This window comes from Oncorhynchus nerka, linkage group LG24, assembly GCF_034236695.1.
Source record: "Oncorhynchus nerka isolate Pitt River linkage group LG24, Oner_Uvic_2.0, whole genome shotgun sequence".
NCBI lineage: Eukaryota > Metazoa > Chordata > Actinopteri > Salmoniformes > Salmonidae > Oncorhynchus > Oncorhynchus nerka.
Genome location: NC_088419.1, coordinates 12193920 through 12214038, shown reverse-complemented (window position 1 = coordinate 12214038; position 20119 = coordinate 12193920). Strand labels below are relative to the sequence as shown.

At 44.7% G+C, this 20119-nt stretch overlaps 1 protein-coding gene across 1 annotated transcript in view; it reads left to right on the top strand.

The window, feature by feature from the left end:
• Positions 1-20119, top strand: part of LOC115118912 (serine/threonine-protein kinase MRCK beta-like) — a 127931-nt gene that overhangs the window by 11640 nt on the left and 96172 nt on the right. Inside the window, 1 exon segment of the mRNA XM_065008611.1 lies at positions 14421-14512. Within this exon segment, the coding sequence (XP_064864683.1) occupies positions 14421-14512 (92 nt within the window).

Sequence of the window (20119 nt, the reverse complement as noted above, 5' to 3'; positions counted from 1 at the left end):
CTAGAGATGAACGTACTTTGGTGCGAAAAGTGCGAATCAATCCCAGAACAACAGCAACGGACCTTGTGAAGATGCTGGAGGAAACGGGTACAAAAGTATCTATATCCAAAGTAAAACGAGTCATATATCTATATAACCTGAAAGGCTGCTCAGAAAGCAAGAAGCCACTGCTCCAAAACTTCACAAAATAGATGGCATCATGAGGTAGGAAAATTATGTGAATATATTGAAGCAACATCTCAAGACATCAGTCAGGAAGTTAAAGCTTGGTCGCAAATGGTTCTTCCAAATGGACAATGACCCCAAGCATACTTCCAAAGTTGTGGCAAAATGTCTTAAGAACAACAAAGTCAAGGTATTGGAGTGGCCGTCACAAAGCCTTGACCTCAATCCCATAGAAAATGTATGGGCAGAATTGAAAAAGCGTTTGCGAGCAAGGAGGCCTATAAACCTCAGTTACAACCAGCTCTGTCAGGAGGAATGGGCCAAATTCACCCAACGTACTGTGGGAAGCTTGTGGAGGGCCACCAAAAACGTTCACCCAAGTTAAAAAATTTAAAGGCAATGTTACCAAATATTGAGTGTACGTAAACTTCTGACCCACTGGGGATGTGATGAAAGAAATAAAAGCTGAAATAAATAATTCTCTCTCCTATTATTCTGATATTGGACATTCTTAAAATAAAATGGTGATCCTAACTGACCTAATGACAGGGAATTTTTACTAGGTTTAAATGTCAGAAATTGTGAAACTGAGTTTTAATGTATTTGGCTAAGGTGTATGTAAACTTCCGACTTCAACTATCTATGACTACCACAGTTTTAGAATGTTGCTTTATTGCCCTAATTCAAACACTCACTGTTGCTTACTTGATAACTTGAGAGGAATCAGTCATGTGACATGTGCGTTGTGAGCCTGTAACAAAATGTATCTATGACTACCACAACAATGGCTGAGTAAAGCTGCCATTAACCTGCTGTCCTTGTCTTTTGTTATATAGCAAGAGTATGCGAGTAACACCAATATACAAATCTGAACACAATCTATCAGGGCCTTATAACTATAAGCTTCCAAGTATCATGTGACTATTCATGCAGGCAAATTTGTGGAGACCATGCCCATAGATGGTCCAGGTCATAGGGAACCTTGTCACCTCAGTTTCCTGTTTGTTCAGGGCTGTTCACTTCTGTTCCTCCCTATGTTCCCTCATTCATCTGCACTGATCTGTAAATGCAATTTGGTGGATGCCAGCTGGGAATTAGATTTTATTTTTTTTGTTCTATCAGTGCAGATGAAGAAGAGGAAACCACATAAGACACAATTGCCGTCTTAAAGGCAGCAATGGAGGAAGTGGGTTAATGGGGGTTTATAGGCCTGCTGGGTAAGAGGCCTGTCCAGGAAGGGCTGTGGCCATTTGTCATCCTTTGCCAAGGTGTCAAGACTGAGCAAAGCCTGAAGGACGGTACCAAGTTGAACCCATGAACCTACAGTCACCTTCCAAGACAACATTTCAGGGGTGGGACAGTTCTGTCGGGGACTTGATTAAATATAAATTCAAAATGTTGCAAAGAAAGAGAACAGACCAGGTTTTCATGGTCTCTCAATGTTCTGAAGCTCACCTTGCAACAGCAGCTGTCCCTCACAGGACCCTGAGGCAAATCCCACTGAGTCTTGGAGGTCCCCGCTGCGTGTCCTCCTTCATCACAGCGGCTTTATCTTCCGTGACACACTACCTGTGTCCTGATCCCTGGGCCTGGATGCTCCCCAGTAGGGTACACCGAGATGCCCGGTGCTACGGTCCCAGTGGCTTAGCCGAGCACACAGCGAGCAGTAGGCCAAGTATGGAGCCGCTTGTAAATGGCTGGTGTGGTGGGGGCAGGGGGGGGATGTGTGGCAGCTGGTGCTGGATAATAGATTAACCCTGGGAGGAGTCCTGATGGTTTAACCTCCTGCTACCAGCCACCTCCTCCCCACCCACCTTCTGCTTAAAAGTCCCATGCAGCCATTTTAAAAAATCTAATAATTCAAATAATTTCTGATTTAACAATTAAATACCTTCCTGTGATTGTTTTCAATGAAAATAATCATAAAGAAACAATGGCTTATTAGCAATTGCGGAGTGGTCCGAGTGGGGTGACACTGAACTATCTGTTATTGGCAGAGAGGTTTGGAACCATAGAGATCCTGTTCAATTTGTATTCAAATTCCTAATTATATGTTTGGAACTCTTTCTTATTGGTCTAACTAATTTACTGCATGGTGATGTCACCATGGAAGGCCAAAACTCCATCCCACCAAAACAGGCAGATATTTCAGGGGGTCTTTTCAAACAGCTCTTAAACTAAAATGGCATTATAGTATTATTCCAAACTTATAGTGTGGAAACATATATATTAAATATTTTTGACTGCACTTGGCCTTTAAACACAGATTAGGCCCTGCTCCTGACATGGCCGTCTCAATTAGACAACCCCACCAATGCTTGTTAGCCATGTTGTGCCTGCCAGAATCATTGGTTGGTAGGGGAAGGAGATGGTTAACTGGGGTTGAATAATTTTGATGGCATGGCTGGTGAAATGATTGGCAATGCATCCAGCCAGGCTTGTGTGAGTCATCAGGGTCAGTACTCCAATAGGACAAGTGCAGTCTTTGAGTGACTGCTCCCTCCTAGATAGAGTTGAAGGAGTTTTCTCATGACCTGATGCTGCTGGAGGAACAGCTGGGGTTTTCAATGGCGTTGGGGAATTTATATAAGGAATCTTCCAATATATACATTTAAATGTGTGAATATTTTATGTAGCATATTTGGAAAAATTCCTGCATTTCCATGTAAAAAGGACCGATGAGCACCTATGTGTAGTTTACAGGAGCATGCAAAATGAAAGCCAAGATTGTAAATATATTTTTTTATTAAAAGGTTACTCACCAAAGTAACAACTGTGTTGTCAAAAACTTTAACTTAGTTTTAGTCAAATCAAATTGTATTTGTCACATACTCATGGTTAGCAGTTAATGTGAGTGTAGCGAAATGCTTGTGCTTCCAGTTCCGACAGTGCAGTAATATCTAACAAGTGATATCTAACAATTCCCCAACAACTACCTAATACACACACATCTAATGGGGTGAATGAGAATATGTACGTAAGTATGTGGATGAGCCGTCTGGTTACCTATAACTACAAACATAGTTATGTTTTAGCATTTTTACATATTAACTTAATCCCGGATATATTTGGAGCTACCCACAATGCACTATTGCTACCTAGCTAGTTCCTAAAGTTAGCTATTAGCCATGCAAGTATTTAATTACAAACCAAGTGTTGGCACTGGTGAGCAGAAGAAGAAACCATCTAAATGAATGCAAAAAAACTGCAACTCTTCTCCTGTGCTTTTGGCAGTTTTAGAAGTTTTCTGTCATTTGTAGCTAGTGCAGTAATACCCACAGTGCAGTAATACCCACAGTGCAGTAGTAAGCCCATCCTTGTGGGTATAACTCATTTGTGGCCCAAAAATGAGAAGCACGTTTTGAAGTCGGAATGGTTTTTCCAGTTGACGCAAGCAGATTGGAGTATGGGAACAGTGCACACGTCTACCCTATGCGGTGCGCATTTCACCTCCGAGTACTTCGATAGCTTAGTATTACCAGTGGAAGTGAGGATTTGGAATGAGACTGACTGAATCCAGGTGCTGTGCCAAGCCTGCTTCCTCTATTTCCTACCGACATACCGGTACATCATGAATGTAAGCAGTAATGGCGATAAACCGAGTGAATTCAATGTGAATTTGTCTCACAATCGCTATTGGATTAGCTAGCTGACTCTCCCTCCTGAAATGCTGTTCTTGAATCTTCTTTGACTTTGGTAGCTAACTCTGCCGTCAGCTACTTCACTATTTTGACCGTGGTGGTTGGCTGGCTAGGGTAGTTAGCTGGCTATGGTAGCTAGCAGGCTAAAATAACTACATTTAGCTGGTTGGCTTGCTGGCTAAGAGAACTGCATATACCAGTAATTGTTTTTGATTTTTGGTTAATAGCGATATGTATTTCTAATACGTTGGTTTACTCTAGCCCTTTCCTGCAGTCAAATGAATAGTGGCCTCATGGGTGGAATGTTATTCATATTTTTCATAATTTTATAATTAAAAAACCTTATTTCTATGTCAAATTATTTTGTGTGATTTCAGTCTTCTGTGATGGATATAAAGTGTAATATTGTGATGCAAACCCAATGTAATACATTTCAACTTTATATCTGACATGGGACAGGTGTTTTCTTGTTTTGGAGCCCATAACCATGTATGTGAGGTGTATACTTTAATTTCAAAGTAGATTTAAGACTAACAAGAAACACTCTGTGTGGCCCTGATTTAGCCCACTGCAGTAAAAGGCTGTTAATGTTGATGTAAACTGTGTGTTGACTGGCTGACTCATGCAGTGCTAGTAGGGCTAATGTTAGCAGGCTAGTTGGCTAGCAACCTTGCAAGCTGATTTGTAACAATACATTCGTGAAGTGTTTACTTGTAAGTTGGCTGAAAATGTCATTGAAACCAGTAGTCGTGAGTGCAAATGATTTGGTTTAATTTGAAGTTGTACTTTTTTGAAGTTATTTCTGTTGAAGTTTACATTACAGGGAATAGGCTGGCTTGCCGGGTCCTCCGTATTACATCACACATTCTTCAGAATAACTCGATAAATAGAAAAGTGAGGTAACTTTGCAATCCATATGTTATGTTTATGCTTCTATCTTTTTTAAGGTGTACATTTTTCAACCATTTTCAATCCCTAAATATTAGGAATAAGCAAAGTCTTTGATTTCTGTTCAAACAGATAGAAAAGGGGTCTTCGCAAACATCTAAGTTAGAAGTGATGCACAAGGTGTAATGCAAACAGCAGAGATTTCTTACTCGATGCTAAGGGAAAGGAAAATGATAATTTTTGGAACATTATAAAAGCCTTATTCTTAGTGCCTTCAACTGCCCCACTGCCCGAGATGGAAACCAATCTGCATCTGGCTGTGAACCTGGGAGTGATATGAACATCTGCTCATGCATACTTTGTAAGTTTGTATCAGACACGTTTTCATGGCGACACCACATCACCTCCTGTTCACAGACCCCCTCCCCTGGTCTCGCAGTTTCAGCTATGGAACCCCTTCCCATGTCACTCATCCCCAAGCCTTTCTCAGCATGCTCTACAGGACCTCGGATACCCTGCCAATCACTGCGGACATGTCGGGAATTCAGATGGAATCTCCATGCAATTCCCTTACTTACCAATAATTGGTTTAAAAATCGCTTGTCAGGGGTAGTATTCCATATGCCTTCACGGAAGTGCTTAGTCTTGCCGTTTCAGTTGGTTTTGTCTTGAGAGCCAAGTTCCAGGAATCAAGGGAAAGCCTATCATGCCAGAGCAGCACAGTGTATCAAAATGTAGACCAAGTCACCCTAGATAATGGCGCCTGCCAAGCAAACTGATAAATAAAAGATGAATAGAATTGTTTTGACTGTTTCACAAGGAAGAAGCAGCCACTGGAGCTGGGTTGCCATTTGCATGGTTTTAGTGTCTGGTGTATTCACTGATGTGTTTAGGCTACAAGTCAGAACAGGGAACGGGATCTGAAAGGATTTAAAGCTCTGATTTAACTGCAAAGTGGCAAATAAAATGTAAAGTATGAATGCTACTTATGGTAAGTAGTCAGGAACCCATCAACCATTCTGTTGAATTAGTGTATTCTGCATTAGCAGTGGCATCCATTTAATGTTGGCACAGCTTGCAGAGCAGAGACATAATAGTGAAACAAGTATGGGGGCTGAGGAAATGCACTGCTGCAGTTCATCTGAATGAATGAACAGTTTTTATTTTTATGTCTCAGTGCCTGGAACTGAGCTCAGACTGTCCTTCTTGGTCTTTAATGCATTCCTCTCCCTCCTCCTACCCCTCAAACCTCCGACCAACTGCCAATGTTAACAACGCTGACCTAACTTGGCCCTCAGGAGTGGTCCAAATGCACAACAGGGTCAACAACATTGTCCCTGCCCCAAGCCAAACGATGGTGTCCCTTGGTCTCCATGACTGACCCTATGTAGACAGATGAACAGTGTGTGCAGTGTTAACACGGTACCAGCGACCACTGCCTTTTCCCCCTGACGAGTTCAGGACAAAAGGGGCCTTATCGTCCACTCTCTATCACAGATATTCAGTTATTAATGCATTTTTATTCAAATCCCACCATGGTTGAACCAGGGGTGTAATTTGAATGGCAGTTGAAAACAGTGCGCACCATTCTCTCTCCTGTGGTCTCCTGCTCAATGTCTGTCTGTTATAATGTCTGCCCTGAGCCTCTGGGGAAACGGCTGTTTTGGAGACATATATTTAGATCTAGTGATTCAGGGTGAAGTGTTGTTGGATCACATCCACCCAGTCCCAGACTTGATGTGAGCTGAGAGCGGGTGCCACTGGTGGCTGTTTTGTACGTTGAGTAAAACACAGGAAGTCGTTTGCCATTTGACGAAAGGTTATTCAGTTTAATTCTGATAAGTATTTACATAAAGAGCCATTCATTCAAACTGAGGCAAGTGTTAAGACTAAAATAGTACCATGTACAAGGGTTGAAGATATCGTAAAGACTTAACTGAAGATTATCCACTAACTAGAGACTAGGTATAACAAAGTCCTAGAAATATCTCAATGATGGACGATTCTATTTCGGGCCATGAGTCTGTCCTCAAAATGACATAACTGACCCAGGCTTATTGTGTGAAAATATTCCGTCTGAGAACCCGTGCTTTTGGTAATGATGATGAATGGGGCTGGACAGTCTGGCCCATACTGCGTGGGAGCAAGGGAGAGACTTGCTGCTGTAGATTGAGTTCACTTTGGGTAGTGCTGCACATCCGTCAGGGTCGGACTCTGAATAGGGCTGCCAGTCCCAGTCTATACCCTGTGGACTGTCCTCACGTCTGTGCTCCGTCACCAGTAGCCTATGTCATTACTCCGGTGTCATACAGCACTGGCTGACTTTTGTCATTATTCCCTCTATCTAGGTCAGTGGTTTCCAAACTTTTTATCGTACCGTACCCCTTCAAACATTCACCCTCCAGCACCAGGGTCGGCGCACTCTCAAATGTTGTTTTTTTGCCATCATTGTAAGCCTGCCACACACACACTATACAATACATTTATTAAACATAAGAATGAGTGATTTTTTTTTGTCGCAACCCGGCTGATGGGAAGTGACGAAGGCCTCTTAAAGAACCAGGGCACCATTTAATAATATAATAATAAAAATCAAAAAATGATGCTCTTTACATAAAACACTTTTTTGTTAATTGAAATTTGTGAATAACTCACCACAGGTTAATGAGAAGGGTGTGCTTGAAAGGATGCACATAACTCTGCGACGTTGTATTGGAAAGAGTCTCAGTCTTAAATCATTTTCCACACACAGTCTGTGCCTGTATTTAGTTGTCATGCTAGTGAGGGCCGAGAATCCACTCTCGCAATAGGTACGTGGTTGCTTTTGATAGATTTGATTTGGATCTCTTTTAGTCCCCATTTGGATTAATCTTCCAAGAGTCCTTAAAACATTCAAATACAATTTATAATACAAACACATTTTCACATATAACACACTATTACAAAACATACATAATATACTAACATAATGGTGAATGCGCCAATTTGTAAGTCGCTCTGGATAAGAGCGTCTGCTAAATGACTTAAATGTAAATAATGACCCAATAAATACTCAATCTAAAAAATATTGATACTTCATATACTATAGTCCCACAACATTCTATGTGTTATATTTAAATAGTTTGTATACATTTGTTGTCATTATTTGAGACGACCATGATAAGCAGTTGTCTAGCTGCACTCCCAACAGTTTGGTTTCTGCCACTTCTTCAATTTGTACTCCTCCCATACTTAATTGTATCCCATGCTGTTTTGGCCTTTTCCTAGTTGAACAGACCAACATAACTTTGGTTTTCTTGGTGTTTAAAACAAGTTTGTTTTGGCAAACCCACTCCCTGATATTCTCCAGATCTCCTTGTAAAGCTTGCTGTACCCGTTGAACCGATTGTCTTGCTGCATAAATTGTAGTATCATCTGCAAATATAGTAGCTTGAGTTTCAGCTAAGGCATAGGGACGATTGTTGGTATATGTTAAATAAAGAAGTGGCCCAAGGCAGCTGCCCTGCGGTATTCCACAGTTTAACACACGAGGGGAAGAAAATTAACCATTGATATAGGTGGACTGTTTCCTGTCAGTTAGATATAACTGTACCCAATTCAATGTTATTTCCTTAAAACCATAATACATTAATTTTGTCAATTATTTCATGATCCACTAAATCAAATGCTGCACTGAAATCTAAAAATAGTACACCCACAAACTCATGAATATTTATGTTCGTTGCGTTATGCTAATTAGTGTCAGATGATGACAAGGGTTCCGTTCATGGGATGGGGTGTCACTAGAGGTTAACAGCACAATTTTCCAAGGCAGGATACTCTGAGCACAGCCCAATCCAGTAATCTGCCAGTGGCTTCTGATTTTAAATTCAATTTTCACAGAACCGCTTGTTGCAATTTCGATGAGGCTCTTGTTCAGATATCGGTAAGTGGACTGGAGGCAGGGCATGAAAGGGATAACAAATCCAGTTGTTTGTGTCGTCTGTTTCGGGAAAGTACCTGCATAATTGCGCACCCAGCTCACTTAGGTGCTTCGCTATATCACATTTGACATTTGTTCGTAAGCTTGTTAATTTGCACATAAATAATCATGCAATGATGGAAAGACCTGTGTGTTGTTCTTGTTAATGCAGACAGAGAAGAGCTCCAACTTTTTAATCATATCCTCAATTTTGTTCTGCACATTGAATATAGTTGCAGAGAGTCTCTGTAATCCTAGATTCAGATCATTCAGGCAAGAAAAACATCACCCAGATAGGCCAGTCGTGTGAGAAACTCATCATCAGTCAATCGGTCAGACAGGTGAAAATTATGAGCAGTAAAGAACTTTTAAGCTCAATTAAAAAAAAGTGTCAATACTTTGCCCCTTGATAACCAGCGCATTTCTGTATGTTGTAAATGTGCTACATGGTCGCTGCCAATATCATTTCATAGTGCAGAAAATACGAGAGTTCATGGGCCTTGCTTTTAACATAGTTAACCATCTTCACTGTAGTGTCTGACATGCCTTTCATGCTGTCAGGCATGCCTTTGGCAGCAAGAACCTCTCGGTAGATGCTGCAGTGTACCCAAGTGTCGTCGGGAGCAACTGCTTTGCGCGCGTGTTTCCACTATGTCTCCCTGTCATGGCTTTTGCACCATCAGTACAGATACCAACACATCTTGACCACCAAAGTCCATTTGATGTCACAAAGCTGTCCAGTACTTTAAAAATATCCTTAATTGACCCCGCATAAACATAACGGACATATACCAGGAGCTGTGCCAGGCCCGACACGTTTGTTGACTCATCCAGCTGTAACGCATAGAATTCACTGGCTTGTTTGCGAAGCAGTAATTATTTCAAAACATCTCCTGCCATGTCACAGATCCGTCGTGAAACAGTGTTGTTTAATGAAGGCATTGTCTGTATAGTTTTTTGGGCCTTTCCCCCAGCATTGTCCCTGCCATATCCGCGGCAGCAGGAAGAATTAAGTCCTCCGCAATAGTAGGGGCTTGCCTGTCCGGGGGGCCTCCCTAAATGTATAGCTTCGTGGAAAATATAAATGGACTGTTTGAAAATGTGAAGAATTTTTTTTAATATATATTTTAGATTTTTATTTGGCTTACCCCCGACGGCAATGCCCCAGTTTGGGGATACCTGGTCTGGACTATATTATTGTGAGACATCTGCGATTTATTACCTCCGCCCACTCTATCCTGTCCTATTAAGAAAACATATACAATTTGGGCTAATGGTTCATATAGCAAAAAAAAATCCATGTCAGGGGGAATTAAGGAAAAACAACAATGTTCTCGCTTAAAATTATGGCTGGTAGGTATACCGTATTTTATAATATACTGGTATTGATGTACGGATCAGTTTGAGTTTTTACTTTACCTTGTATTATGGTATTTCAATGTTTATGTTACGCCATTCCGCCTTGTGTAATTGTTAGTTTTTATAGTTTTCTCCGTTTGGTACTTGAGTCGTTTCTCTCCTTCCACACACACCAAGCCCCGCACCGTCACTGAAGGATACCACCAGTCACAACCACATTTAGCTGTTCACTCGCATAGTGTTGCAAATTTAGCAACTTTGGTAAAAGAGGCTAGCGACAAATTAATCTACATTTCAGGCTGCTTTTGGGAAGTTTTGTCAGAGTTTGGATGGTTTTGATAGCTTTTAGCGACTTTTCCTACTCTTCTGCCACAAACGAGAGTGGGAGAAGCTGTCTGCTACAGAAGTCATAGCAACGGTGCACACACAGACTGAAAAACAAGGGGAGGGGGTCTGCGGCAGGAGAGGGGGCGAAAAGTCTTCGTTGGGGGGACCGCAGCTGTGTCCTCACAACAACTGCAGAACGTTATCTAGCGACAAATCAAGGAGCCAAAAGCGATTCCCACTGAAAAATTGTTGGCGAGCTTTCTATAATTACTCTATTAGTTTGTGTATCTTGGCTGCAAACAGTTTGTTTTCTTAGCAAGTTGTGGCTAAAATAAATTGTGTTAGCTGCTAATGCTACTTGCTAGTTAGCTGGCTAGCTAGCTAGCTAAATGTACTTAGTCAGTGCAAACATTGCTCGCTAATACAGCATGATAGATCAGCATGATAGATCAGCATGTCTGCGCAATGGTCAATTCTAAATCGGAGAAATAGGCGTGGCATAAATATTTTTGCTACATCAAGTAAGTTAAAATGTTCATGTAACATCTGATTAGGGTCCACTTGGAAACACTGCCAAACTTTTGTTCCTACCCTGTCACAATAACCCCTCCCTGGCTTTTTTTCATTTGTTGTCATGCCTAGCAACACTGGTTGAAGTGTGATTGAACAGCATAAAACAATCAAAATGGAGAAAGCAGTTAGAATGTGTGTTGTCACACACTACTCATAAAGCATATTTAGAACTATTAATATTTAAAAACCTAAAATACTGTCAAAAGTGGAAAATATTGTGATATATTTTTTGCCATATCGCCCAGCCCTACTTGAAATTCAAGCTTCCTTTTTAACATCTTGCACTGCAAGTCCACAAATCGTCATTGCGTTGACATGAATGGCATTCATTTAGGGCTAACGGTCATCTATTTAATTAAAAGACAATGGTTCTTCTTTCCATCAGTGTGAGCAGCTGATGCCTCTTACTGCCCCCTGCCCCTTCTCCAAGTGGCACTCTGTGCTGTGCCAAGCGGATACCCTCTGGGTCTGTAAGGGAGCTTAAAGCAGCTGTCAAAACTGCAGGTGTCCTACTGCATCCCATTTGGCAGATGTGAGCCAGAAGAACGAGGATCACCAACTGAATTCTGAGCATAATGTTGCCAAAGGAAACTCCCAACTACTCAAGTAGTTCAGACACTGGCTGACAGAAGTGTCGAAGTAGCCTACTATATGTGCTGAAGACCTCTGCCAAAGCCGCGCTCGGTCTGGAAGCCTAATTAGTTTGAGCTATGAATAAAAAAGTCATGAGCAGCGCTTTACAATTCCCCTAATGCCGTTGTGATGTTTGCGAAAAAAGAAAAAAAACTGCAAGTACTTTTATAGATTAATGCCACTCATTTCAGTCGCAGAAATGAGGTGCTAAATTTGCAGTGGAACAGGAGTCAGGGTAGCGGCAGGGTAGCCTAGTGGTTAGAGTGTAGAGGCGGCAGGGTAGCCTAGTGGTTAGAGTGTAGAGGCGGCAGGGTAGCCTAGTGGTTAGAGTGTAGAGGCGGCAGGGTAGCCTAGTGGTTAGAGTGTAGAGGCGGCAGGGTAGCCTAGTGGTTAGAGTGTAGAGGCGGCAGGGTAGCCTAGTGGTTAGAGTGTAGAGGCGGCAGGGTAGCCTAGTGGTTAGAGTGTAGAGGCGGCAGGGTAGCCTAGTGGTTAGAGTGTAGAGGCGGCAGGGTAGCCTAGTGGTTTAGAGGCGGCAGGGTAGCCTAGTGGTTAGAGTGTAGAGGCGGCAGGGTAGCCTAGTGGTTAGAGCGTTGGACTAGTAACCGGAAGGTTGCAAGTTCAAACCCCCGAGCTGACAAGGTACAAATCTGTCGTTCTGCCCCTGGATAAGAAATAAGAATTTGTTCTTAACTGACTTGCCTAGTTAAATAAAAGTTTAAATAAATAAAAATATGAAAAGTATGTTGATCAAATGTCCAGATGAAGCTTCTGTACCTCCCCCCTCACTTTCGGCACGTCATCATTCAGAGGGATTTTATTGTAATTGACAAGACTGGGCGTTTGTGAATTTATGGAAATGCCACGTTATTTAGGCTGAGAGGATTATCGGATTACACATATGTACCCCCCCGCGACACAGAATATGAAAGACGGGTCTTTGTCTCTTAAGGGGCTTTGTTGGAGTAACAAGGTTGGCTCTTCAGTCGACATGGGATGCCTGGTGCTTGTACAAAGACACTAGTGTGTGTCAATCATTTTGGTTGTCTTTACTTATTCTACCAAGGCCACCATGTAGGCCTATCACTGTCGTTTTCTTGGTATGCATATATGCAGGGCATCAAATGGGATTTATAATCGGCTCTCATTTCGGAATGCTGGTTTACGTAATCTTTCAGGCCATCAATGCCATATCCTCCCAGAGCACTGAGCCTACACAAGCTAGTGAAACCAGAGTCATATGGTCAAACTGCATGGCTGGGCTAGTCCTCAATGGTCCTCCCCAACCATTGTTATGCCATTTTTTTGTATTGAATGCGTTTCCCCTATCATTGTATGATAGTCTCCCTTAATACATTCTGCATCACTTGGTTTCTTGAATGTTGTTTAAGTGGTTTTTGTGAGTAATTCTTGCGTTTCGGTAATAGAACCAGACCCATAGACTTTGTCAAGGTGTTTGTTGCGTGACCAGCTTTAGATGGTGGGTGATGGGTGGGTGGTCGCTTGGCCCACAGCTACTTGCTCTGTCAAGGGGACAATGCCTATACACATTTGTATGGGTTAAGGAAATCTTCAACACCTCACCCAATGTGTCTTGCGTGCCGTGAGGCTTCAGCTGAACAGTACATTTTGTAAAAAAAAAAAAAAAATCTTATTTTTAGACATCTGATCCAGAGCAATTAGGGTTAAGTGCCTTGCTCGAGGGCACATAGACAGAGGGATTCGAACCAGCAACATTTTGGTTACTGGCCTAACTTCTTAATTACTAGGCTACCAGCCGGATCAATCACATCAGGGATTATTATTATTTGTTTAGACGAACATGGATCTGAAGGCAAAGTGTGCTCTTATCATCGGTGATAATTCCCCACATATTTTATCATGCACGCTTCTCTAACATTTTGCGGTAGCCATTGTAACACACGTCATGTGAGTGTCATGGGCGTATCGCGACCCTTTCGTGAGCCCCATCGCTGAGTCATAAACCCTTCAGTCTGTGTGTAGGCGCTTGAAGGATCTGCCCAGTGAGAGCAGCTGATGCCCGACCCACACCGTTACCCCCCCATGGAGGGGGAACACACGTCTCTCTAGTGTGTTTTAGAGTTTATCACCTTGGGAGTGATAAACACCCTCTTCACAGGCTCAGGGAGACAGTCTGCATGTCCTCATATGGCAAGGAGTGCTACTGCTCGGCAACTCGCAGGCCATGCTAGCCCCCCCCTCCCGTAGAGCCTTGTAAAACAGGGAGGAGGGGTAGAGGGATGGAGTATAGCGCTTAGTCTACGGCTCTGTTGTGAGGTCTATTGACCAGCCGTACTGCCTTACGACCAACAAGCTGTTTGGTTCCTCTCTCTTGACCAGTGCACGGTGGAGACCGGTTTATTTTGTAAATAAACATACACAAATATACTTGGCCGCCCTTGCCCAAATAGTTTATGATGGAGTTCAGGCATATAAACAAATTAAAGTGGCAGCACTTAAAAGCCTAAGTCAAATTTTGTGTGCCGGTACTAACATTGCTGCAGACCCTCCTTGATCACACTGTACGGAACACATCAGTATAACACACCACGCACGTGTTCCTGGAAGTGGACACCTTCATTTCATTGGATAGTGTTGACTAACGGCAGTAAGAAACATCAATGGTCTTTTTGATATGATTGTGCAACAACACAAGTTCATCCTATGTTTTAGAACCTTTTTGAGGGACCTACAGACCTACTGCTCGTGCTTCCATACACATGGTAGCAAGTCTGGTGACGTAACCTTTAGGCTAAAACCGAACATGTGAATAACTAGACATTATATCATGGTGTAATGTGAGATATTGTGGACGTAAGCCTGAAGTTTCTTGATTCCTGGTTTGTTTCTTGCAGTGAAGCCGTTCACCACTACCGTGAAGGAGATGCGTCTGCACAGGGACGACTTCGAGATGCTCAAGGTGATCGGCAGGGGAGCATTTGGCGAGGTAAGACTGCCTGAACCCTCTGTTCACTCGTCAATTCAGTATAGAGCTTCCTTGGCATTAAATACATGGGTTAATCTCCCACTATACTGAGTGGAAAACTTGAGAGAAGAGGTATGCCTGAAGTTTGTGAAATGTTTTCAGACATCAAGAGTGGTTATGTGTCCCAGGGCCATTTTGTAGATATTCCATTAGGGCTGGGAGTTGCCAGGGACCTCACGATACGATAATTAATTCTCACAATTCTTTATGTATTGCGGTTCGATGTCCCAAACCTATGTCTCCTGCACAGGGACAAGACCACGAGAAAATGAATTTTGATCAGTCATGGAAATAAAAGTGCTGATAACAACGTTAGCACAAAAATAATATTGCCTAAAATAATATCCTGAGATCTAACAGTATTCCGTAGTCCTGATGCTTTTGTTGCACTGACATTGTAAATCATTTTGCTCCCAAGTGGCGCAGCGGTATAAGGCACTGCATCTCAGTGCAAGGTGTCACTACAGTCCCTGGTTTGAATCCAGGCTGTATCACATCCGTCCATGATTGGGAGTTACATAGGGAGGCGCACAATTGGCCCAGTGTCGTTCAGGTAGGCCATAAATGTAAAAAAAAAAAAATCATCTTAACTGACTTGCCTGGTTAAATAAAATGCGTACAGTAGTAGTATCTTTACGGCTGTATGTATCAAAGTTGAATTCAACTATAATTCAGCTGTTCAAAGTCTGCATCCTGAAGAGAGATGTGACCTTTAGCTACTCTCAAACCATCTTCTCTCCTTCCCCAAAATAGTAATTTATCTCTCTCCTTCATCCTCCCTGTCTTCTTCTAGTGCTTTCTCTTCCAAGTCCCCGAAGGGTGTTGGTCTGGCAAAGATGTGCCATTTTGGGCCTGGACAAATCAGGGCGTTTTTTATTTATTTTTATGTGTGGTATGTGCATGTTACCACATTGCTAACAAGTTCTGTCCTGACGACAATGTCAGTGGCTCTGACTGGCTGCTATGCTTTGACTCCTTAATAAAGGTGCAATCTGCGCCTGCTTTGTCCCCTGACTGTGGTTCACAAAAGTGCACAAATGCACGCACACACTTTGGTCTGTTCAATGTGGGGCGGCAGGGTAGCCTAGTGGTTAGTGTTGGACTAGTAACCGAAAGGTTGCAAGTTCAAACCCCCGAGCTGACAAGGTACAAATCTGTCATTCTGCCCCTGAACAGGCAGTTAACCCACTGTTCCTAGGCCGTCATTGAAAAATAAGAATTTGTTCTTAACTGACTTGCATAGTTAAATAAAGGTAAAATAAAAAATGTACAGCTCTGCCTGCAGTCCGGGTCAATATTTCAACTTTTTTTTTTTTATTACCAGAAATTACGGTGTCCTTAAAAGACTGAAATCTTCAAGTAATTTCTGTTGTAAAAATGGCCTTGACGTTCTGTTCCTTTTATAAAGTTAATTAAATCAGATCTTTTGTGCGGATCCAACTGCCAGCCTCTCTGTATGGGGCCATTCCTAGAAAAGTAAACATGTTTTTGCGTCTGTCGTTTTAATGCAATGTTTCCCCATTTTAATTCCAGATGTCAACACAAGGTGAACAGAGCCATGATCAAATGTCTGATGATCGTAAGGTTAAAAAAACCATATGCGTTGTGTCAATCTGGATTAGGGAAATGGCTGTCCTTGTCAGATATACTGTTAAATAATGACTCGAAGAGCAAAGACCAGGTCTGTAGTGATCTGAAACGTTCAGAACATTGCACATATGTAATGACACGATGCCCAATTCAACATGACAGGGAATCGTATCTGTTCTACAGAATGAATGTATTTTTGTACCTTTTTGTAACATTGCATCCTTCTGAACATTCCCCATTTATCGTTTTGATGATGGGTGTCATCAGTCATTGCTTGAAGTTGGTTCACCTCCACAAACGTTCTCGGGAACATTCCCGTAATGTTTCCCCATCGGTGAAGTGATTGTGGTCTAATGAGGTGAGGGCCTCTCCAGATAATGAAGCAGAACTTATCAATGAGGCACGAAGTTAATCAATGGTCACACCGTTAACTGCTCTGTCCCTCCGATGGAGACCGAGAGACCGAGAGTCTGAGCCAGCAGTGTCTGTGTGTATCCCTGTCTGTGGTATACCTAGACCTCCTTGGTTTTGGACTACTACTTGGTGTTGCTCACCAGACACACAGACACCGAAAATGTGCCATTTCCTGCAAACTGGGCAGGGCCACTTGTTCTGCCTCTTGGGTTCAGTGATTTAGCTGGTAGCTAGGATGTGGTTTGTTTGGTTTAAGGGTGGTGACTCTGCATTTTTATTTTTTTAACTTTGATATTATACTGTGTGAAACCAATGCTCCGTGGCGGTTTTTGCTAAATTCACACCATTAATTCAACATAATCATTGTTATTGCCAATTTCAACAAATTAGGCCTAGTTCTAATAGCTTGGTCACTCGCATGCACACTCACTTGCTACTATTGAGTTTTTTTTAATTGTGTGTTTGTGTGTGAACAAGACTGCGACTCTCCAGCTACTTCCTGTTAGCCATTGTTGCTGTCGACTCAGCCCTCCCTTGCTCCCTCTGCAGTTTCCTGTGGCTCTTAAGTTACAGGATGCCTTTCCAGATAAGTGTTGGGCCTGCATTTCCTGTTTATGATGGGTGGTGTCTCTCTCGCTCTCTCCTCCACTCTCTCCTCGCCCAACAAAGTACTTTTCGGGGAGAAAGGGAGTTTGAGGGACTGCTGGAGGACCGTCCCTCCGAGTACAGACTGTTCCAGACAACTACGCCTTGGACCTTGGCTCGCTGTCTAACAGCTCACCCCCCAGAAACTTACCCTCGCTGGACTTAGAAAGCAAGGGAGAGCAATAACAAGGGCGATTAAAAATGGGAGAGAGCGAGATGATTGGACAGAGAATAACGGATGAGATGAAAAATGATAGACCGAGAGGTGAGATGGACGGTAGAGGGGGAGAGGGGAGAAGATGAAGTGAGATGGATGGTAGAGGGGGAGAAGGTGAAGTGGGATGGACGGTAGAGGGGGAGAAGGTGAAGGTGGGATGGACGGATGGACGGTAGAGGGGAGGAGGTGAAGTGGGATGAGAGTGAAGGGATGGACGGTAGAGGGGGAGAAGGGGAAGTGGGATGGACGGTAGTGGGGTGAAGTGGGATGGGCGGTAGAGGTGAGGGGTGGGACGGTAGATGGACGGTAGATGGGGTGAAGTGAGATGGGGAGAGGGGTGAAGTGGGATGGACGGTAGAGGGGGAGAGGGTGAAGTGGGAAGACGGTGAAGTGGATGGGGAGAGGGGTGAAGTGGGATGGACGGGAGAGGGGTGAAGTGGGATGGACGGTGAGGAGAAGGTGAAGTGGGATGGACGGAGAGAGGGGGATGGACGGTAGAGGGGTGGGGAGTAGAGATGGGGACGGTAGAGGAGAAGGTGAAGTGGGATGGACGGTAGAGGGAAAGGTGAAGTGGGATGGGGAGAGGGGTGAAGTGGGATGGACGGTAGATGGGGAGAGGGGTGAAGGTGGGATGGACGGTAGAGGGGAAGGTGAAGTGGGATGGACGGTAGGGGGGGGGTGAAGTGGGATGGACGGTAGAGTGGGATGGACGGTAGGAAGGTGAGTGGGATGGACGGTAGAGTGGGGGGGAGTGGGAACGGAGAGGGTGAAGTGGGAACGGTAGAGAGGAGAAGGTGGGATGGACGGTAGAGGGGGGGAAGTGGGATGAAGGAGAAGGTGAAGGGATGGACGGTAGAGGGGGAGAAGGTGAAGTGGGATGGACGGTAGAGGGGGGGGTGAAGGGTGGGATGGACGGTAGAGGGGAGAAGAAGTGGGATGGACGGAGGGGGAGATGAAGGGGTGGGATGGGACGATAGACTGGGAGAGGGGTGAAGTGGGATGGACGGAGGTGAAGTGGGATGGACGGTAGAGGGGTGAAGGTGAAGTGGGATGGACGGTAGAGGGGGAGAAGGTGAAGTAGAGGGGGGGGATGGAGGGGTGAAGTGGGATGGACGGTAGAGGGGAAGTGGGAAGGTAGAGGGGGAGAAGTGGGATGGACGGTAGAGGGGGAGAAGTGGGATGAGAGTGAAGGGATGGACGGTAGGGGGTGAAGTGGGGATGGAAGGTGAAGTGGGATGGACGGTAGAGGGGGAAGGTGAAGTGGGATGGTGGTAGAGGTGAAGTGGGATGGACGGTAGAGGGGGAGAAGGTGAAGTGGGATGGAAGGGGGAGAAGGTGAAGTGGGATGGTGGGATGGACGGTAGAGGAGAAGGTGAAGTGGGATGGGGACGGTAGAGGGGGTGAAGGTGAAGTGGGATGGAGAGTGGGATGGAAGGGGGAGAAGGTGAAGTGGGATGGACGGTAGATGGGGAGAAGGTGAAGTGGGATGGACGGTACAGGGGGTGAAGGTGAAGTGGGATGGACGGTAGAGGGGGAGAAGATGAAGTGGGAGACGGTGGGATGGACGGTGAGGGGGAGAGGTGAAGTGGGATGGACGGTAGAGGGGGAGAAGGTGAAGTGGGATGGACGGTAGAGGGGGGAGGTGGGAGTGGGATGGACGGTGAAGTGGGATGGAGGGGAGAAGGGGTGAAGTGGGATGGACGGAAGGTGAAGTGGGATGGACGGTAGAGGGGGTAGGGGGGAGAAGGTGAAGTGGGATGGACGGTAGAGGGGAGAAGGGTGAAGTGGGATGGACGGTAGAGGGGGGAGAGGGTGAAGTGGGAGGGGAGAAGGTGAAGTGGGATGGACGGTAGAGGGGAGAAAGGTGAAGTGGGATGAGACGGTGAAGTGGGATGGACGGTAGCAGAGGGGGGAGAAGGGGAGACGGTAGAGAGGAGAGGGGTGAAGTGGGATGGACGGTAGAGGGGTGAAGTGGATGGACGGTAGAGGGGGAGAAGGTGAAGTGGGATGGACGGTAGAGGGGGAGAAGGTGAAGTGGGATGGACGGTAGAGGGGGAGAAGGTGAAGTGGGATGGACGGTAGAGGGGGAAGTGGGATGGGGTGAAGGTGAATGGACGGTAGAGGGTGAAGGGGATGGACGGTAGATGGACGGTAGAGGGGAGAAGGTGAAGTAGGATGGACGGTAGACGGGGAGAAGGTGAAGTGGGATGGACGGTAGAGACGGGGGAGAAGGTGAAGTGGGATGGACGGTAGAGGGGTGAAGTGGGATGGACGGTAGAGGGGTGAAGTGGGATGGACGGTAGACGGGAGAAGGTGAGTAGGATGGACGGTAAGCAGGGGAGAAGGTGAAGTGGGATGGACGGTAGAGGGGGGTGAAGTGGGATGGACGGTAGAGGGGTGAAGGTGAAGTGGGATGGACGGTGAAGGTGAAGGGATGGACGGTAGAGGGGGAGAGTGGGATGGTGAAGTAGGATGGACGGTAGACGGGGAGAAGATGAAGTGGATGGACGGTAGGGTGAAGTGAAGTGGGATGGACGGTAGAGGGGTGGGATGGACGGGAGAAGGTGAAGTGGGATGGACGGTAGAGGGGTGAAGTGAGATGGGATGGAGGTAGAGGGTGAAGTGGGATGGACGGTAGAGGGGTGAAGTGGGATGGACGGTAGAGGGGAGAAGGTGAAGTGGGATGGACGGGAGAGGGGTGA